Source organism: Bombus impatiens, unplaced genomic scaffold (assembly GCF_000188095.3).
Source record: "Bombus impatiens unplaced genomic scaffold, BIMP_2.2 scf_0264, whole genome shotgun sequence".
Lineage (NCBI taxonomy): Eukaryota > Metazoa > Arthropoda > Insecta > Hymenoptera > Apidae > Bombus > Bombus impatiens.
The window spans coordinates 453,256-473,305 of NT_176683.1; the positions used below are offsets into that span (position 1 = coordinate 453,256).

At 32.8% G+C, this 20,050-nt stretch overlaps 5 protein-coding genes across 9 annotated transcripts; 2 read left to right on the plus strand and 3 right to left on the minus strand.

Moving 5' to 3' along the window:
* Nucleotides 1-41: 41 nt before the first annotated feature.
* On the minus strand, nt 42-3,832 carry LOC100743743 (G1/S-specific cyclin-E1). The gene is made up of 3 exons (XM_003488814.4): nt 2,821-3,832; nt 1,758-2,370; nt 42-1,674 (listed from the first exon to the last, which is right to left on the minus strand). Exons 1-3 carry the CDS (start codon nt 2,832-2,834, stop codon nt 928-930), a joined length of 1,374 nt encoding a protein of 457 aa, XP_003488862.1. The 5' UTR covers nt 2,835-3,832; the 3' UTR covers nt 42-927.
* A 1,489-nt stretch (nt 3,833-5,321) lies between these two features.
* Nucleotides 5,322-7,420, plus strand: LOC100743857 (protein limb expression 1 homolog). 3 transcript variants are annotated; one of them, XM_003488816.3, is made up of 4 exons: nt 5,322-5,478; nt 5,855-6,042; nt 6,108-6,454; nt 6,531-7,420. In XM_003488816.3, exons 2-4 carry the CDS (start codon nt 5,886-5,888, stop codon nt 6,933-6,935), a joined length of 909 nt encoding a protein of 302 aa, XP_003488864.1. In that variant the 5' UTR covers nt 5,322-5,478; nt 5,855-5,885; the 3' UTR covers nt 6,936-7,420. The 3 variants fall into 3 exon arrangements, with proteins under 3 accessions (XP_003488864.1, XP_003488863.1, XP_033176180.1); XM_003488815.4 differs by having other exon boundaries at nt 5,336-5,517; XM_033320289.1 differs by lacking the exon at nt 5,322-5,478 and adding an exon at nt 5,538-5,669.
* Nucleotides 7,421-9,438, minus strand: LOC100744059 (ATP-dependent Clp protease proteolytic subunit). Of its 3 annotated transcripts, none has more exons than XM_024367071.2 (5): nt 9,052-9,438; nt 8,598-8,684; nt 8,350-8,484; nt 7,851-8,241; nt 7,525-7,791 (listed from the first exon to the last, which is right to left on the minus strand). In XM_024367071.2, the coding sequence occupies exons 2-5, from the start codon at nt 8,634-8,636 to the stop codon at nt 7,628-7,630; spliced, it is 729 nt and encodes a 242-aa protein (XP_024222839.1). In that variant the 5' UTR covers nt 8,637-8,684; nt 9,052-9,438; the 3' UTR covers nt 7,525-7,627. The 3 variants fall into 3 exon arrangements, with proteins under 3 accessions (XP_033176181.1, XP_024222839.1, XP_024222840.1); XM_024367072.2 differs by having other exon boundaries at nt 7,851-8,033; nt 8,121-8,241; nt 8,598-9,438; XM_033320290.1 differs by having other exon boundaries at nt 7,421-7,791; nt 8,598-9,438.
* Nucleotides 9,439-9,546: 108 nt separating this feature from the next.
* LOC105680645 lies at nt 9,547-10,015 on the plus strand. Its single transcript, XM_012384668.3, has one exon. It carries the CDS (start codon nt 9,554-9,556, stop codon nt 9,947-9,949), a length of 396 nt encoding a protein of 131 aa, XP_012240091.1. The 5' UTR covers nt 9,547-9,553; the 3' UTR covers nt 9,950-10,015.
* A 753-nt stretch (nt 10,016-10,768) lies between these two features.
* On the minus strand, nt 10,769-18,367 carry LOC100741063 (adenylate cyclase type 10). Its single transcript, XM_033320268.1, has 28 exons — nt 18,295-18,367; nt 18,032-18,229; nt 17,642-17,917; nt 17,424-17,547; nt 17,211-17,368; nt 16,981-17,118; nt 16,697-16,916; nt 16,320-16,623; nt 16,127-16,254; nt 15,855-16,044; nt 15,136-15,552; nt 14,975-15,066; nt 14,726-14,908; nt 14,438-14,545; nt 14,191-14,396; nt 13,972-14,121; nt 13,778-13,859; nt 13,482-13,699; nt 13,247-13,405; nt 13,052-13,167; nt 12,665-12,988; nt 12,470-12,606; nt 12,115-12,404; nt 11,847-12,045; nt 11,613-11,752; nt 11,422-11,533; nt 11,201-11,339; nt 10,769-11,105 (listed from the first exon to the last, which is right to left on the minus strand). Exons 1-28 carry the CDS (start codon nt 18,365-18,367, stop codon nt 10,959-10,961), a joined length of 5,028 nt encoding a protein of 1,675 aa, XP_033176159.1. The 3' UTR covers nt 10,769-10,958.
* Between the last annotated feature and the right edge of the window lie 1,683 nt (nt 18,368-20,050).

Consider the following 20,050-nt stretch of genomic DNA (forward strand, 5'->3'; position numbering starts at 1 on the left):
TGGATTATTTTATCTTCTTTGGAGAAAAGATTGGTAAAAGATTAATGATCAGATTTACAAATATTTATTGTCAAATTTTTCATACAAATGTATATAAACGGCCGCGTTTTATTACAAGGCAGTGTAAATTCATCACGAAATTTTTTAAATCTTATTTTAATAATTAATAGTCTTATATCGTCATCCGTGCATTCATGCTTACGCGCGCGCTCTCTCTCTCTCTCTCTCCTTTTTTTTTATTATTAGTACTTCACAGTGTACATATACATAAAAATACATTCACCCGGCTTGATAACGCATTGTTATAATACGTTGCGTTAAAATAAAGCGTGATATATAAAAGAATACTATTCACAATATTTACCTCAGTACTAATAAAAACAGTTGTTTTTAAGGACACTTTTCGCAGGCACTAATATTGTTCAGAGATTTATGAAAATATTTGTTATTTTTAATTCTGCCTGTATTAATGTAATGTATTATCAAGATTCACTGCATGGATATAATCACAGAAGATAGCCATAGGCTTATGTGTAAGTTTACATTCCTCTACGTAAGGCACTTCTTTTAAACGTTTACAATAAAACAAATATATAATATTAAATAAATTCAGTATTACTATGGACACTACTACACAAAATGGTTAACACCTTGTACTGTAAGACTTACTATTACATGATAAATATCATTGTTCCAGGACAACGTACTTCAATGGGGAACACCGTATTTTTTACGATAATAGTACAGTATATCTTGTAATTATCGTGCACTCGTGCAATCCCGTATTTACTAGCACATTGTGTAACTTTACAAAAGGCAAAACTGTTCAAAGCAGTTAATATTTTCTGACATACATTAAAATCATTCACCAGCAGTTAGTAAACGAAATGCTGAATCAAAGACTATCAAGTATTTATAAATATTTAATTACGTATACGGATGTAACTGCGGTGGAGGACGCGACGGTGTGGTAGAATTTTTTTGACTACTAGATGGTGGAGTTAAAAGACCACTTTCATTTGGACTCTGTCTACCAGGTTCAGCATTAGAGTCAGATTCATTTGTATCAGTAGAAGGTATTTCATGTACTAATCGTTGCTGCGCCCTTTCTAGCATGTTTAAATCTACAACATGAGTCTGTATACGATGTGATTCATCCATTACAATATTAGGCACTGCTGCCTTAAGTCCAGATCCAGAATGAGACTCCACAGGTGTTATTGTAGACCTTAAAAGGCACTGAGAATGTTCTTCAGCAGCTGTCATTGCAAAGGGCGTAAGCCATTTGACACAGGGTGCAAGCTGCTCCCATGGAATGCGTGATACTCTTAAAGCACATTCCCTTCCTTGCGTATGATAGATAGCTGCTGCAGCTATGTGACTATAAGGGAACTTCAAACTTCCTTCATCCAATGTAGCTAAATCTAATAGTTGAGCCGCCTGAGAATATTGTAGACCTCCATATTGTGGGTAAATAAATGCATTTGGCCTTGACCAGTCGCCTGATTCAATTTGCATATAGATATTAAGCCAGCCAGGAGCAGTGACTGGGGATAAGTTCCACCCAAGGCCTTTTAAAATCACTAATTCTTTTCCTAAAATTTCTTCCTCTGTGCAAGCTCCATCAGTAACATATGCAAACTCTGCTATTTTGGGTGGATATATTTCTTCAACCTATAAAAAGATTATCGATTATTCATTTAAAACTAATAAATCGATAAGTAAAAAAAAAAAGAAAAACAAATACATATACAAACCTTGGCAGCTATGAAAAGGCATGTAATGCCTATTAATTGCAATTGATTTTTGGGTACATTTTGATGAATGGACAAATATCTGTCTATATAATCCATTGCAAGATAATAAGTCTCTCTATGTAGTTTGTATACTTCACAAACTTCAATCAACCAATCTAACAAAATTGCCCGCATTCTTGGTTGTAATGTTGGATGCCTTTGGAACATTTGTGGATTTCTTTGAGTAATAGTCTTTTGATCTCCCAAACACATAAGAGACCAAACTTGAGAACCATCAGCCCATGGAAATGATGGTAATGGGCTAGGTCTATTTGATGTATTATTAGAAGATGATGGTGTTAAAAAGCATGTTGCAGTTCTTAATTCAGACCATGTGGCTGGCTCTTGTTGCTCTTTCAATGGAGATACTTGATGTGGTGTACATGAATTTTCTAAAGAATGTACTGTATGACATGATTCTGTATATGACACATGTGATAAAGCTGGTATTTTACTAGGCGGATATACATTTTCTGAATCTTCAGAAATTTCTGTTGCCCGTCTTTTACGTTTTGAAGTTTGTGTTACTACTTTTCCTCCTTGTAAATAAGTCTGTGATTTTTTCCCATGTAAACTGAATAAGGGAAGAGAATGATTTGTTATTGACATTATTGCAGCAATATCAAATTATATTAAACAAGCTTAATGTCTTTGTAAAGTAGATAAAAATATTTTTAAAAGGTAACAAAGAATTACGTCCTAATTAACGTCTAACATTTTTTTCAAGTTAAATATATTCCATAGAAATATTACAATTTAATAAGGTCATTTACAAAGTATTCATGAATCTATAGAATAAAAATCCAAGCATATATTATTCATATAATATTGTTACAGCTTTTAAAAAGTAGATACTGATTAAAGAAGGTTATACATGCATATTTCTTAAATTTTTTTAAATCAGGAAGTACAGGAAATTGTATGGATCAATCTAATTTATATCAAACAAATTTTAAATGCTTCTGACTAAATACAGAAAGAATTGTATGAAATTTTGAGACCAAATGGAAACTCGTTCGCTCACCTCGTCTGTGGCATTTTGCTTCGGAATTGTCGACGTGTTCAAAAAATATTTCGAACGGGAACAGACCTTTTTAATATGGATATAAATTAGCCGGTATTTTAATTTAACGTCCGCTCAATTATTACAGTATACGCTCCGTAATTTAGCCAGGAAAATGCCGAAAAGTAAAAGAGCGCGCAAAGCTTACACGCACCCGATCGCCATAATGCACGTATACTTAGCTGCGTTTGATTCAATATTTTGTGTCATAACTTTTCATTTATAAAATGTTTCTTAGCACGAAAATTTCTTAAAGTCTTTTCTGATACAGTTTCAAGCTTCGAGATATCACAGAATAGTAATTCTTCAAAAAAATACGGGACGTGGAACTCGAAGCGCGGGAGACCAGCGCGCGAAACGATGACCAACCCCTGCTTGCAATATGCCACTGTCACGCCCTCTATATATATAACATAACCTCAAAGGGGGAAAAAAATCACAAATTTTCAGTAAACACTTTCTTTGAAGTCCTATCGTTTAATTTCAGTTCATAAACACTATTAATTTCATGTACGTGCATTGAATTTAAGGACTATACGAACGCAGTGCAACGTTGGCGTCCTCTGACAGACGCCCTGTTCATGTCACGCTTTTACAAGGTAAAATGTTGTAAAAGTTTGTAAAAAAACACTGTTCGTTAACCAGGAGAACTATATTTTACTCAAACAACGCGATACAGTCGTTCGAAAACATTAAATATTGTATACAAGCGATGCATAAATCCAAGGAGTCACAGCACCCACACGTTCTGCGCATCTGTTTCCCGCTCGATTTTACCACAACTTTTTCGAAGAATATGAGAAAATATTATCACACTTAAACACACTGTATACGCTTAAACTAAACAGGTACATAATCGTGCGGAAACGAGTATATACATATAAAATAACACTTTTGATTCACAAACTGAAGTTTACGTGTTGCTTTCGCGGGAACGCCAAACCTGTGGTCACCGGTCGTGTATTTGAGGCGCTGCTGTGCAATGGTATACATGATTCCTATTGGTCGCAACGAAGAGCACAGCTGGCGCTCAGCTGATCTGCTGTACACATACAAATGTGACTAATGCACGCATATACTTACGCCTTGACCACGCGGGAAATGTACGCGCGTAAATTGCTTTCCCTCTAAGGAGAAGTCATGAATCATAGAAATAAGAATAAAAGATATTTTGCCACGTATCACTTTTCCGTAGATATCATAAATCAATAATTTCGATATATATCTTTACATATACCACTTAATTGAATTTAAAATGTTTAATTTACATTTTGATGCGAAAAAAATTTTTTATTATAATAACATATCTATGAATTGACGCACACTATTAATATCAATGTAATCTAATTGTCTATTTGAATGTAGCAATATGATCGCAGACGATATAGCACAGAAGATAGAGCATAGATTTAACATTTTATAAAATTTTGTACAACTGAAATACCGATCTCATAAAAAATTAGTTGTTTTGCGCCATCTACGATTTAGAATAGTTATATCTGAGATTATATTCAGCCACAAACGAAATACAAAATAGATCTATCATCCAATGGATTTTTTGTCTTACATGTCTGGGACTTCAAGGCCCCTTTACCATGTTGATCATTTCCAACATTACCAATTCAACACAGAGTATGATTACAACTTTACTAGCGGTTGATAGCCTTTTTCCAGGTGCTTATCTATTCTATGTCCCTCTAAAATTGAAAATAAAATTTCTGTCTAAAAGAAAGAAAAAAATTCTAATGATATGATATTAACTGTAGAACATTGATTAAATTATTAGTCTATTTCTGTAAGTATGTAATATTCAATTTTCCGTATCTCTTCTGTATTTATGATCATACTTAATTTTAATTCTAGCCATTATTAGTCCCGTTATCTTGTTTCTGTTGAATTGAAAATGATCCAGAAATAATAAGTGCGATAGAATGATAAATATGATTATTATTTTTTGTCTGGTTCTTTTTTATCAACTGAGTATTATAATTTCTAGTAACAACAGCAACTAATGTATGGCGCTCTATTTGCATGTGTAATCCTACGAATCAGTGAGTTGTCTACTCTAAACATTTTCATTGTCGTACTTATATTTTTATATATTTTTCATTAATTTTATGATATATGAAGGAATAATTAAAATATATTTTATACTACAATTAAACATAACAAATCTATATTTTTGATTTTTTAATCATTCAATAATAAGTATTTTTAAATATTTCAATTTATTACAATTCTAAATAGCTATAACTTTGTAGTGTTCTCGAAATAAGATAGAATTAATAACAAATTTATCTATATTTAAAATAATATCTTATTATTGGCCATATGTTTTCTCTCTCTTTTTTCGGCTATCTCTCTCTTTTCTATTGATATATTAATATATAACATTAAAATTATACATTTAGGCATGGGTTCCATGTTCATAGAATCCGACACTGCGCTTGGTAGAGAATGTTGATAATCAGTTGGCAATCCTCCGTGATAGTGTCATCGTACCATGGGGTACTTGACCGAGGTAGACAGCCCTGGTTTTCTGGAAATCGTCAGTGGTCCGGTGCCATTAAACACGTTATATGTGTATTGCAATTTGATCCCGTAGCGCTGGGTCAGAAAGTAAGTTATACGAATTCCTGGGCATTCGGGTCTCTGCAGGTGGGTCACCAGGGTTTCTTTTTACATTCGGTCTCTTCGGTGTCGTAGCAATTCCTTCTCCGTTTCGTCGTTTGCATAACATCTAAGACCTGTCATACTGAACGTTTCAGAAAGATAATCTTTGCTAATCTTGTTTCGCTAACTTTAGTTACGTATGTAACTAAAATTTCCCTACTTCATCTGTTCGTTTCTTTCGTTTTATGATCGACTAGTCTTCAAACTCAATATCGAGACAAAAATTTCATTTATATTTCGCCAACAACTACTTTTTTTAATCTGAAGTTTTTTTTATTATGTAGTTTATTCAATCAAAAAATTATAATAATTACTTTTATAGGACGTAAATGTACGTGAGCTTTTAAAAGGTGATGCAGGGCATAATGCCAGTTAAAACAAAATCTCGTGTTCCTGAAAATATGGGTATCACAGGTGGTTTGGTAGATGCCAGAGATAAGCAAGTGTTAAAGGAAGCAGTAGAAGCAGTTGTTAACAGCTTTGCTAAGCATACTCAAGGCTATGGAAGAGGTATTACTATTTTTTTTTTTATTCAATATTAAATTTGTTATATATTATTTCATTTTTTCTTATAGTAAATGTGGTAGAAGCTTTGCAAGAGTTTTGGCAAATGAAACAAAGTAGAGGAACAGAGCTAAGAAACGGAGCATTAGTTATTTATGAATCTGTACCTGGTACCAGTCCACCTTATGTATGTTATGTTACTCTCCCTGGCGGATCTTGCTTTGGTAGTTTTCAAAATTGCCCCACTAAAGCTGAAGCTCGTAGATCAGCAGCAAAAATTGCTTTAATGAATTCTGTTTTCAATGAACATCCAGCACGTAAGATAACAGATGATTTCATAGAGAAAGCTGTTGCAGAAGCAAGAGCTAGCTTTGCTAAGCCATCTGCAACTTCCAACAGTGTTGGCAATCAAACACAGGTATGCTCTTAATTTTGTTCTTTGAGTATATCTATTATTTATGGGAATTATATTAAATGAACTGTTTAATTTTTAGGGAAATGGAGATGAGAAAGAAGATCCAAATACAGGTATAGGTGCATTTCGTTTTATGTTGGAATGCAACCGTGGGAGAACAATGTTAGAATTTCAAGAATTAATGACGGTCTTCCAATTACTTCATTGGAATGGGTCTTTGAAAGCAATGAGAGAAAGGCAATGTAGCAGACAAGAAGTAGTTGCTCATTACAGTCACCGAGCTTTAGATGATGATATGCGTAGTCAAATGGCGCTAGATTGGGTAGCAAGAGAACATGAAAGCGGTGGCGGCGTTGTTGCTATGGAGTTGGCATTGGCTGAAAGAGAACTTGAAGCAGCACGTTTAGCTGGAAGAGAACTTAGATTTCCTAAAGAAAAAAAGGATATATTAATGCTTGCACATGCTCAAGTATGCCCTCAGTGATTTTTACAAAGTGATCGTGCAATTTACATGCAAAAAGAGATACGACGCTGGTTTTGCAAAAGCTGGTATTAGGGGAATATTTTTAATGACATACAATGTCACTATATTGTGAAGTGCTTTATTGTTGTCTAGCATTGAGACACATAATCAATTCCGTCCTTTTTATGAAGTATTTTTGGTGATAATAGAATATTAATGGAATTATAAACTTAATGTATTTTTAAGAATACCTTAAACGCGTGACTACTATTTTAAACTGCGATAAAAAAACACGTGCAGGACAAACCATTCAAATCAAAATTAATTATTAATTGTATATAGATATATTTCGATACAAAATCTTGTCTTCCGTTACAATCTTATGTCTCTTTCGCCTCATAATCATAGTATTACATATGTTCGACATATAGGGAGAATGCTTGGTGATGTATTGCTTGCCTGAGGAATATAAAAGAAATATGAATGGTTTTTTATCAAAACATCAATTCATATGTTTATCATTTATGAAATCATCATTCTATGTTATACATTTACATGATATTTACAAAACGGGCAGATTTGCTGTACTTAAGTAGTTATATACATGATATAAATTGTTTTAAAAATATTTTATTACTATTTTTAGATATCGATAAATACATGTTTTAATAAAATCTCATAATTTTAAGCACATGTGTTGTTTAACCCTAATATCAAGGTTGATTAGTAACTTCAGTGACAGCTTCTTTCAAGGATAATTTTGTGCTTTCGGCTTCTGCTTCTTCTTCTTGCATTGGATGAGATAATACCTTGTCTATAATTCCAAATTCCTTTGCCTCAGTAGGACTCATGAAATTATCTCTTTCCATACAACGTTCTATAAAATTATAATGTACTAAAAACATTTAATTAACATGATTTTACAGATTCACATACCTATTTTTTCCAGGTCTAAGCCTGTATGCTTGACATATAAATGATTGATTTGCTTTTTAAGCTTCAATATTTCTAGGGCTTGTATTTGTATATCAGTAGCTTGGCCAGACACACCTCCTGATGGCTGATGTGTCATAATTCTTGCATTAGGCAATGAATGACGCATACCCTTTGTTCCTGCAGCTAATAATAAACTTGCCATTGAACATGCTTGTCCTACACACCATGTTGCAACAGGAGGTAAAACATATTGCATAGTATCATAAATACCAAGCCCAGCTGTTACACTTCCACCAGGTGAATTAATATACATATGAATTGGATTTTTACTATTTTCTGATTGAAGAAATAAGAGTTGAGCTATCACTACAGAGGACACATTATCTGTAATCTATAAAATGATATAATTTCTTTTATTTTTTCTTAAAAAAATTAATGAGAAATCATAAATTCTAGAAGAGTTTAAATGTAAATGGATTAGAAGGTACAAGGTACACACCGGGCCCATTAAACAAATAATCCTTTCTTTTAAGAGACGTGAGTAAATATCATATGCACGTTCTCCTCTTCCACTCTGTTCTACGACTACAGGTATAAAATTTAGGTACCTACTGCATACTTTCTGACCAGACCCCTGCAAATTTAGAAATATTCAGCCTTAATTATGAAAATGTAATAGTACTACTAGACCAAATTTTTGAAAATTTAAAAACAAAAAATTAAATATTGTCATACTAAAATACTTACAAAAATTTGTAGTAAATTATTTACTTTTTTTAACAACATTTTGATAATTTCAGGTTTATTATTTTCATTAAATTCGGATATATATTACTGCAAACAATATTTTACATAACAAACTAATAAGCAGTCTGAGAGATCTTTGTTAAGAAACTAAAGAATAAAACATAACCTAAATAAAAAATTTGTTATTACGATTGATTAAACGACATGAAAAAAGTCTCTTCATTAATACAGTTGCATCATTTGTATCACGGTTAAAATAAGATAATCCAAATACTTCATTTTTCATACTATTGGTTTTGGCTGTTGTAGGTTATATTTTATTTCTTTTAATTTAACTTTCTTTATATAAGGAAATATTTAATATATTTCATTTTTTATCTTCAAGTCTCTATTCGAACAAACCAGTTAATCCAGTTACAAAGAATTTTTTTATAAAATGGCTGTCGAAACTAACTTGTCCTAAGTGCAACGTAAACAGGGCATTTCTTTATACAGTGTGTTTTATTCATTTGCATTATGACAAGTATCGTAGAATTGATTAACTGATTGCGCATAAAATATTACGTTTATAATATACGATTAAAATAACTTTATATATATATATTATATAATTAATTAAAAACATGTGAACGGTCTTTAATGTTTTTGTTATACACACGGTCGTATATAATTGTGGTTATGTAACGTTAAGTTTGTTGTGTGCATTAATGTAGCCAGTTTAACTAAGGAGAGTACAGCAGAAAAGCGAAGTTTAACATTTAAATAATTTATGAATTATTGCAAATTTCTATTTGTAATATTGTCATCATATGACAGTTTCATTGAAACCCATTGGTTAGTAAAATCGATTTTACTTTATTTCAGTTAAGGTTAACTCTATGTTTGAACATAGAAATCTTATCTTTTTAAATTACGAAATTTATATGTACATGCAAAAATATTTTTACAGAGCAACAATGAATATATATTCATTATTCAGGACTACCTGTCAAACAATAAAATTTATGGCTCCAAAACTATCATCAATGGAACCATTCACAAAAATTATACATCGTAATATGCATCATATATGTGATAAACAATATTCAAATAATTTGTCAAATATGTATATGAACAAAATTAGTTCAATATTACTGCAACCATCACTACCAATGTATAATATCATATGTGGTTTGAAAATGAAGACTATATTAAAACGAAGGTGTAAACATTGCCTATTAATGTGGAGAAATGATAGGGCATACATAAAATGTAAGGTAAAACCAAAGCATAATCAAGTGGAAAGGAAGAAAAAGGAATATAAAACATGGATATTGACACATGCTTCACAAAGTAAAGTAAGGGAATGGTAGATTATTATATACAAAAGGTAACATTTGAATTGTACTTTAAAATAAAATCATTTTAAGATAAAAATTCATATCTATTTAATTTATATTTCTCATGACAATAAATTTCTCATCGTTATGTGTTTTATATATGATACTGTACATTAATAATATGCAAGTATAATTTTATTTAATTGCCTATATAGTATTTATATTATATTATTTTGAAAATTGTACTTAGCATCTGTACACACTAGATGCTGAAAAAAATAATATTGTTACTTTTTATTCGTTTTTGTATTGTATTATGTTCATTGGTAAAAACTATATCTTACTATAAGGGGGACAGGTAAAAGTACAGATATTACGTAATGTTGTATATGGATGATATTTATTATAATAGCTTGCAAAACCTCTAGGCATTGTGGGCACAAAGGGAAGAATAGTGGAATAACAAACCTGTTAACATATTACTTTACTATTGGAAAATATTTTATAATTATAAGTATATATTTTTAAAAAAACATACCGTATTAGAATTAGTAGGAAAGGTTGGTAAAATTAGTTGACAACCTGTTAATGGTTTACTTGAAGGTGAAGGTGCAGTTTGCATTTTATTATAGTATTATTATAGTATTTATTAGAGTATAATATTAATAATATTATTATGGTATTAATAATATATATAAGTATTAATTTTATTAAATACCCTGTTTATAACAGGCTATTTTAATATTAGAATTTTTTTGATTAATTTTACGTATGATTTTAACAAGTATCCCAAAGTATACACAAAATCAGAAAATTGATCGTCGTGTTTTATCATTGTCATTTGTTTTGAGTTTCATTTTTTATTTAAAATCTGAACTATACAGTCTGTGCTGAATATCATTGTATGATAGATTGTACATAAACAGATTACAATAAAAAAAAAGTAGACACAAATTTTCGTTTTCGACAATATTTTATTATAATATGTATTTTATTTTGTATAATTACATTCATTTTAATTGAAATTAAAAATAAAAAGTTGTCAAAGAAGATATTTTGGTAAGGGAAAAGTAAAGATTATCATGTTTGAATTATTAACATTGATTTCATCCCATTTATCTAGTATTTTAGTGTTCGCGATTTCTCTCCATTTGTCTGTATGTACAGAAGAGATTCCACCTGACCAAGCCTGGAAATGTTTTAACATTTTATACAATTTTATCTTTTCATAATTAAAAAAAGGTGTAGAAAGAATATATCATTAGATAAGATTTTGATAGAAACCTTTTCACAATGTAGTGCCCATGCGTAAATCATTTTGTTTTCCATTTTTTTGCATACTTTCTGTAATTTTTTCAAAATCTTTATTGCGTTACTTTTCTGCGATTTTATCATCCAATAATAAGCTTTCAGCAACATATATCTATAGTAATACCAAATATTTCACTTCAATATTATAATTCAGTCATTTAGAATTGAAGCTGTTAATAAATATTAAAGTATACCTGGGAATTACGATTTCAACAATTTTGCTCATTTTCTTTGTATCTTTAAATATGCTTTTAATCTCCATCATAGTAATAGCTGCATCAGCATTTCGACTATTTAGTTTATGCACTATGCAGATGATGCTTTAATAAATTCCCAAGAATTTTGCAATAAATGCTTTTAAACTTTGAAGTAAAAAGATATATACCATAAAGAATTAGTAGGCCTTCGAGCTTTTTTAAAGCAGTAATTGTTGCTGCAACTATATGTTCATCCATTATGTTAATGCTCTCCACGTTTCTACCGCTCCATACCTTCGCAGCTTCCCATTCTTCAGTTCTAATACACCTTAGAGACAAATGTTACCAATTTTTGTTTTGATGTTAATGATATATTTTTCAGTTTTCTATAAAAATTAAGACGAAAATTTATGAGTAGATACCATAGCCACATTGACGTGAAATATCGTCTTTCTGCTTCTGGATCATGTAAACTGATCATTTGTTCGCCTTCCTGAAGAAAGTACTGTTCACAAGCTTGGAAAGGGAGAATCGTTAATCCAGTATCTAAATGGACGTCAGCGCAAAGTGCATAATACCAAGTACGTCCAGATTTGTCAAAATTATGATGAGATATAAACTCTATAATTATATAGAATATTTACGAAATTTTTCAAAGGTATCAACAATTATAATTAGGTAGTTTATTACCTAATTCCCTTAATTGAGTAACTACTTCCGGATGTCGGCAAGAGATCATCAGCAAATGAATTAATCGTGGTAGTACCACCAGCTTCAAGAATGTGGATCCGATCGCACTGGCCATCCTACTACAATTAAAACCGATTTGAATAGCTTTTGAGATCTGTCCCCTTATCCAGCGAGAAAAAAATATTCCTGTGTAAAGTTGGACGATCACATTCAGTTCTTGAGCTTCAAGTGTTTCTCTGCTTTCGTTGCAAATATTGATAGCTCTTTGTTCCAAATATGGAACTATATATCTGTAGAATAGTATAAAAGTTTCGTCATAATATCGAATGTTCGATCATAATCTGAAAATTCTCACCTGTCTTGATACATATGTGCTGTGATTAGCATGTTGGTGAACGATGTACAGAGAATGTATAAATCTTTGTTAGATTCCAAAGCTGCGTTCAAACCCCACATTGCTGCTAAGCGAGCGTGTTTCTTCATCCCTTTAAACTATATAAAACAGTATAAATGTGTTTTACGTTCACATAATTTCAATTCAATCAATTACCCTGAAGAGTTCGAACATTTGCGCCAAGCATTCTGATAATTGTTTAGTATAATCCACATTGTCTCTTTCGAGACTGTTTAGCAGCTCTGTCTTCTTGGGACATATCAATTTTATTTTTAAGTTCATCAATTGCGTGAGCGAGCTCAGGTCGATCATCATTTCTAGCTTTGGAAATCTGTATCCTAAATTTTTCAATGCCATTTTGAGAGATCCTTCGGCCTCGAAAATGGAACCGCTTTCAAGAAAACATTGTCCTTGAAGAGTCTGTATCTTCGCAGTGAGATAGGGTAAAAGAACTATTTCGTCTTCGTTCGATTCGAATAGCTTCAAGTATTAGATGTATTGGATTACATAAATATTAAACTTTTAGAACAGAAATTTGTATACCTTCACTAGGACAATTTCGCTTTCTGATAGAAGCTTTCGAGCTTGAGGTATATTACAATTCATCAAGCAAATTTCTGCAAATTCTAGAAGAGCAGTGAGCGTCTTTTCAATATTCCCTGAAATGTTATGTTTTAATCACGTTATGTTTAATCGTAATTACTAATTGGACGAGTTATGATTAAGAACAATACTTACCAATGCCACGACAGTGGTCGAGTATTTGAGTATAGACTGTCATCAGTATCAGTTCACACAGGCAGTTAGAAAAATCTACATCTGAAAACGTTACCGTCGGTTTCCTTTCCACACGTCGAAATAGGTTCAGGCAAGAAAGTAATTCCTTTTTCTCTATTACTTAATGTTATTATCAGTGTTACTCGAGAAGAAATTATCGAAAGTTAATAGGGTTTTTCAAAACTATTCAATTTACTTTTTTTGTCTTCCTTGTTAACAGCCTCATCGTTATAATCCAGTTCAAACATTTCATCGATGTCTGTCATTTTTGTCTTTCTATCTTCTTTGTTTGATGTTTTCCCCAATAATTTTGCGAATTGACCCTCTCCGCAAGAAACACAACGTCTTGTATAGTGTTGCAAATATTTCAATGCCTGGTTGTGCAATTCTATCTTCTGATTTTCCGTAAGCAATCTTCATGAATATTTTATTAATATTATGTGATTGTTTTTTTAATATTAATAATTATCTTGTAATTAATTAAATTAGTACTGATAAGTGGTGTTACGAAACATTGACATCTTAAATCTTATCAAGCCGCAGGAAGCATATCTTGGCAAATCTACCAGTTCATCTAAGAAAATACATCTCTGCAGTAGTCAAGTCAAGTCATCAAGTCAATTTACATATATGTGTAACTTTATACATTTCCCTTAACTGCTTTCGTTTTTGATTGCAATTAATACCTGGAATAGTGAGACCAATGCACTTGCAGAATACGTCCATCTCTGAATTAGGATTTCGCATATTTTTTATAAATACTATAGGGCCCGCATTTTTGGAGAAGTCCCCAATTGCACAGCCGAAGACTCGTATTTCAAAGAGTTTCGTAACAGCTAATAAGTCGTACAGTTCTAGATGGTCAGGTAAACATTATCATATCGTAAATAATAAACGTGTTTTACCAAGTCCGATTTCTCTTTTAGCAGTGATGGACATTAAACTTTCTAGCATATGTCTATTCACCGTTTCCCCGATCACTGAAGCACATTTCAAGAGAAGTTGATCAAGAGGTGTCAACGAATCGAAAAGCTTCAATATCATAGCTAACGTAACAAGATATTTCATGTTATTTATCAATATGATATTATTCTGGTGGATTAGTATTTCTTTTTACCATCCATCGTAATTTCAGGATCCACGTCTTCATACATGAAGTTCTCAGCAATGTTACAAATCGCGATTATGGTTTCCTCATTGTCGATACTCAAATGTGGTTTCTTTAGAGTTATCATGTCTTCCTCCAACAACGATATCATGCTGTCCTGAAGTAAAGTATTGTTATCATCTCATGTAAAAGATTGGTAAGAACGTACTTTGAAGCTCGCTCTGTACATCTGCCATTTGTCTTTTCGGTAATCAGGACTAGATCCGTCTCTTTCCATTACGGTTGGAATAAATCTGATTTTAAATTCCGCGGGATTAGTACTTATTCATAACATTTGTATAAGTATATGTTTTCGAGTAAACCTTTCCAACATAGATACAGGAGGTAACACATAGCCCTTTATATTTGCTTCCCTTTTCGTTATATTTACTATCTCTAAACCACCGACTTGGAGAAGACTCACTAAATAACTCTCGATCCAGCCAGGATTCCCGAAGCTTCTTTCTTGTATCAGTCTTTAGAAAAATTGAGACAAGATCAGTGACAGAATTTTGTCAAATCTGCAAGTTTATTCAATTTACTTTTCCAATTCTGCAGGTAAACCATTTACATTAAGTATCTGACACGCTAAGCCAGCATGGTACCACTTGTCTATCCCGATCAATTCAATTACCTTTTAACGAACAATTCAAGTCTTCATTGTTATTCGATTCATATTCGAAAGAAGCAAATAAATAAGTACCTTCGCTCTGTGCAAAAAATTTAAATATAACGGAAAGTCTGTGTTCAATTTCCGACCAATAGTCAGTGCAAAGAATATTTTGTCTCTTTTTGTAAGGACATCGAAGATTTCCAAAGACTCCCGATCGACATATTCCGCATCATCGATGATCACCACCCACAATTCTTCGAAGCAGCCTTTCATTAATTTCAATAGGAACTTTCTTAAAAGCTTTTGTTTGTCCATATCAGTGAGAGCGTTATAACGATGAGTGATAGAGAAATGCACATTGAAGGGTTGATTAAAAACACACAGGTAGTACGTGTGCTTCATTTTGCCCAGTCGTAAAAGCAGTTTGTCTTCGCGCTCTTTTCGCGTAGAAGTGCGGGTGAAACCAAGAGGCATTGAAAATAATAAATGTACCAAGTTGTACGGGGCCTACTCTAAGAGATAAATCACATTTCTTTGCCGTTTACATTTAAATTTCACTCTGTTTCATATTAAAAATAACTTATCGATGAAATGTTAATACTGATGATTATTGATTAAATTCTAAAATTTTATAGCAATTGAAAAGGTCAACCTTGTTATCCCCTGCTTGTAAAGAAATGTAATTATAGCGTGTTTCCATTGGAATGTTTTGCGTAAATTCATCTAATAACCTTGTCTTTCCTATTCGTGGGTCGCCTCTTTGTGGATACGATGGTTGAAAAATGTATATTATTCGATAGAATGTTTTAACTATAATGGCGAAATAATAAGGATAAGTACTTTATGATAAGTGTATTATATTTTGGTCGTGCGCCACGGTTTTCTTTAGTCTTCTTGGAATATTCTAAGAGTCTCATTAGCATCCTTCTAAAAATTTTAAGTTCCTCGGTTCGACCAAGTAAAGGATACTTACTGAAAACTATGTCTGATACAATGTACCTAATGAATTAGACATGAATTCAATAATCTTGTTCCCAGAATGTTAATATAAAATAAATGTTAATACCAGGAATAGAATTACTTTGGTTGTTCCTGAAATTCATATATCGGTCCGATATTGGTGATTCCTTTTAAGTATCTTGGTTCTTGTAAAATGAAATGCCTCGCCTCTAAGTGAGAATTGAGGAAACTTTCTCGATCGCAGACCACCTAGCAATTCTTTGTTTTTCCTTTTCCTTCGGTGAATTAATATTTGGTTATACACTAACTCTTACCTTGTCTCTATACGCCACCATAAGCCTCGCAGCCTTGTTCACTGATATTCCAATCACGGTGTATTCTCTCCGTAAAATGTGCCCTACGACTCCACAGTATGTCACTCCCGTTGTCACGCCTACCGTTACAGATTTCACATTTTCTATCGCTATGAGATTCGATCGTAACTTCGACGCGCATCTTAAACCGATTTGCGATTCTAGTTCATGTTTGTCGCCTCGTAAACCGAACACACAAAGGAACATTAAGTCCTTGTCGAAGAGGGACGTCTTGTTCACGCATCCGTGCATCCCATCGACGATCCTTCAGTCGAAAAGTCGTAGGAAGATTGATCGATAAAATAGATCACAGCCCGACGAGAAGGAAATAGGCTTACTTGCACACTAGTTTATAAGCAAAGTTCACTAAGGCAATTAATTGTTTTTTGCCTATGTTGGAAGTGACTACATTGATAAAGAGAATCACCACCTGTCTCATTTCGGTCAGATATTCCAATGGTTCGTCCATTTCGGTAGACCGAATGACTGGTCTCAGCATGTAGCTTCGTAAAGCTTCTTTCAAACAAGCTTGTGCTGCCTTTATAACTTTAGGCCGTACTAAAAACATTATATTTTTAAGCACCGAATTTTTTTTAGAAATATGACAGTCTGTTCTGCTTACAGCTGTAATCGACTTGCTTAAATTTTCCACTCTCGTAAGTCGTACCAGTTATATTCATCATCACCATCTTAGACTCAGGATCCATTCTGGGAATTATCATCGAATCATAAAAATCCGGCTCATATTCGTTGTCTTCGTCTATGTGAAGTATGAAAGATATATTCTTTTGATTTCATAAAACTTTTACGAAAGACTTGGACGACAAAGATATATTTGAATTTTAACACTACCATCTGTACTGGTGATTGATTCGTCAACTTTAGCTTGATACCACATGCTCGTGCAAGATATAATAAGTGTGTGTATACCATCTGGAAGCGTTTCATGGACATATTCGTTTGGATTAGCCCACTGCCAGCTACTAGGAGCCACTAGGATATCGCCTCCTCTAATAAAATTAATATAAAAATTATAAATCACTAACGTAAGTTTTCTCTGATTACCGGCAAAGGCCTTCGGCGAATTTCACATCCCACACTGGTGTACCGGTGATAATATAGTGTGACATGGATTCGGGATCTCCGATAGATGTGAAGTATGTCTTTCCAGAAGCAATAGCTAATTTTACTATAAAAAATATTAGAAACCTGTTGTAAATTGCGAATGCTCGAATGTTTAATAATAATAATAATCAGAGATATCTTCTTCTCGTTGAACAAACCCTTAAGAGTCACTCCAACTTCAGTATCATAGGACCCAAAATGTTTCTGAATGATGCAAGCAGTTTGCATCGCTGCTATGGCCAAGTCTCGCATCATCATTCCTTCATGGAGCTTCCACATCACGATAAACGCATCTCCAGAAAATTTCAATACGTCACCATTGTGGGAAAGTATTTCTTGTACCATAGCACCGATGTAACTGTTCAAGGTTTCTGTCAGTTTCGAAGGTCCGCCTTTTCCGGTTTTAGTGTATTTCTCAGCGAGATCTGTAAAACCTTTATCAGGAATATCTTTACGTTATTAACTGCTTGATTATTAATGCAAATTTTATATTCATGTGTTTCTGCAAATTTTTTTTTATTTAGAATGGAATCGTCTTCGTGTTATACCTGATATGTCACCAAGCATTAAAGTAGTGTAATACATTCTGGTATTATAATCGTCATAGTGATCCAGAATTTCATCCGGACACATCGAAGCGAATATTTTCGTGTGATGCTCGAGTCTTAATTGCTCCGATTTTAACTCATTCTCCTCGGAATGGTCCACGAATTTCCTTTTTAGCGTGAACACTTGGATATATGTTAATTACTTTTTAGACTTTATTAAAATAATTATTTAATAATATTAAATTCTAATTACATTAACTTACCATCTATGTTTAGTTTTTTACGAATTTCTCTTCGCGCAATTCTAGCAGGATTGTACACATTTTGGTTATTCATATTTTACCCCTAACAAAATGTATTCTGATTTAATTTATTATTTATAGGTTTGATTTATTAGAAGAAATAACGTTACCCTAAGCGATCTTCTTTTATTGGGCAACTTCAGTACAGTCACAGATTTATATTATATTCTCCATCATTACTTTGATTCTTTAAATTTATGTCCTCATTTATCAAAGTGGCTGCTATATCGTAATAGACTCGCCTATTACAAGGTTTAAGAGATATAATGCTACTTTGTGTTCTTTCATAAGTGTATTTATTCAATTCAATGCCAGGTCTATAATCAAAGTCTCGGAGTAGGGGGTCAGCGTTTAACAATGAATACACTTCCCGTGACAATAGACAATATGTGTTTATTTAATAGTCTCGCTATATAGATACTTAATATGACTTGTCGTTCTAACAGATCGCTGCCTACAACGTGACGGCCGAATTTTATTGTGCCTGGCCCTACTAGTTCCTTATTGTGCTTGAATCTATGATGGGTCGACGTCATTTTTGGTTTACTTAATTACATCTTTCTCTCTTTCTTTCTCTCTCTCTCTCTATTTTTCTTTCTTTCCCTTTCTCTCTTTCTTTTTCTCTCCCTTTCTCTCTCTCTTTCTCTCTCTCTCTCTCTCTCTCTCTCTCTTTCGTTCATTCCTCACACCGTCGGCTGCCAACTGACAAATTGGATTATACTCGCTATTTCTTTAAGACGTCGCGACACACGAAATCGAGTTTCACGAATGTAGGAATTCCTTTTTGCGTGATCTCTAAGAAATTAATTACTTCTTCCCTATTGATCTGTTTCTTTTTCTCCGTGTTTCTTTTTTTTTTCATGCTGTTTTCACGCAACACATATTAATGTCTGTAACATGATCGATGAACACATTAGTCTTACGTTGTGTGTATGACGTAGTTATCTCTTTGAAAATGTAGATTTATCATTTTTACAAGTGATACGTACACGTAAAACGAATTAGCAATATCATTACATGTATATAGTTTTGTAAACGATTACCATTAATCAGCAACTACACTGCTTACTCGTGAAAGATAAAGAAAGGAAATTATATGTACAGATTTCTTCGCAATCGATATGTCGACTTCGATGCCGTTCATCTATTGAAATACCAAAAGGACAATGTTACAAAATTTCACCAACTGCAAATCTGTGTTGTGTGTGTAGTTACCGGTTAATCGGTATTTTCCCTAAATAATACAGGAATTATTGGGAAATGAACGCTGCAACAACCGCAAAAAGTTTTCTTAGTCGATTTTTCCCACGATGTATTATGTTTGCGTTTCGTTTTTATACGTGACACTGCTTGAAACGTTAGTCAAGGGACCTCGATCTAATCGAGTGTCGCGATATTATCTCATCTTGAATGCGTTACATCGATTAAACGCGCATGCGATTAATTGTACATCGACGGCGGATACATTAAAAAAAATGTCTTTTTTTTTTGTTCTTTACGTTTCCCTAGTACAGCGACGAATCCATGTAAATTCATGCGCTGTTTGCCCGTTACTTCATTCTTTTCTAATATTCTTTTCTTTCTTTTTTTTTTTTTTTTATTGGAAAAATCCTCTTCGTCTGCGATGGAGACTCGGGAGATTCAACGAAAACAACGTATACGTGCCCACCCGCGGTAACATATATGTTTGTATATATTAATAGTCATATTTATATAT

What these genes read in the sequence shown, in the direction of transcription:
- LOC100743743 (XM_003488814.4), bottom strand. An exon ending in GCCTTTTCATAGCTGCCAAG is followed by an intron (nt 1,675 to 1,757) that starts GTTTGTATATGT and finishes ATCTTTTTATAG; the next exon opens with GTTGAAGAAATATATCCACC.
- LOC100743857 (XM_003488816.3), top strand. Translation starts at nt 5,886, where the DNA reads ATGCAGGGCATAATGCCAGTTAAAACAAAATCTCGTGTTCCTGAAAAT. An exon ending in TACTCAAGGCTATGGAAGAG is followed by an intron (nt 6,043 to 6,107) that starts GTATTACTATTT and finishes TTTTTCTTATAG; the next exon opens with TAAATGTGGTAGAAGCTTTG. An exon ending in GTGTTGGCAATCAAACACAG is followed by an intron (nt 6,455 to 6,530) that starts GTATGCTCTTAA and finishes TTTAATTTTTAG; the next exon opens with GGAAATGGAGATGAGAAAGA.
- LOC100744059 (XM_033320290.1), bottom strand. Translation starts at nt 8,636, where the DNA reads ATGTTGTTAAAAAAAGTAAATAATTTACTACAAATTTTT. An exon ending in ATAATTTACTACAAATTTTT is followed by an intron (nt 8,485 to 8,597) that starts GTAAGTATTTTA and finishes CTAAATTTGCAG; the next exon opens with GGGTCTGGTCAGAAAGTATG. An exon ending in TTATTTGTTTAATGGGCCCG is followed by an intron (nt 8,242 to 8,349) that starts GTGTGTACCTTG and finishes ATCATTTTATAG; the next exon opens with ATTACAGATAATGTGTCCTC.
- LOC105680645 (XM_012384668.3), top strand. Translation starts at nt 9,554, where the DNA reads ATGAATATATATTCATTATTCAGGACTACCTGTCAAACAATAAAATTT.
- LOC100741063 (XM_033320268.1), bottom strand. Translation starts at nt 18,367, where the DNA reads ATGAATAACCAAAATGTGTACAATCCTGCTAGAATTGCGCGAAGAGAA. An exon ending in TTCACGTCAATGTGGCTATG is followed by an intron (nt 11,753 to 11,846) that starts GTATCTACTCAT and finishes TTTGTCTCTAAG; the next exon opens with GTGTATTAGAACTGAAGAAT. An exon ending in AGGCCTACTAATTCTTTATG is followed by an intron (nt 11,534 to 11,612) that starts GTATATATCTTT and finishes TCATCTGCATAG; the next exon opens with TGCATAAACTAAATAGTCGA.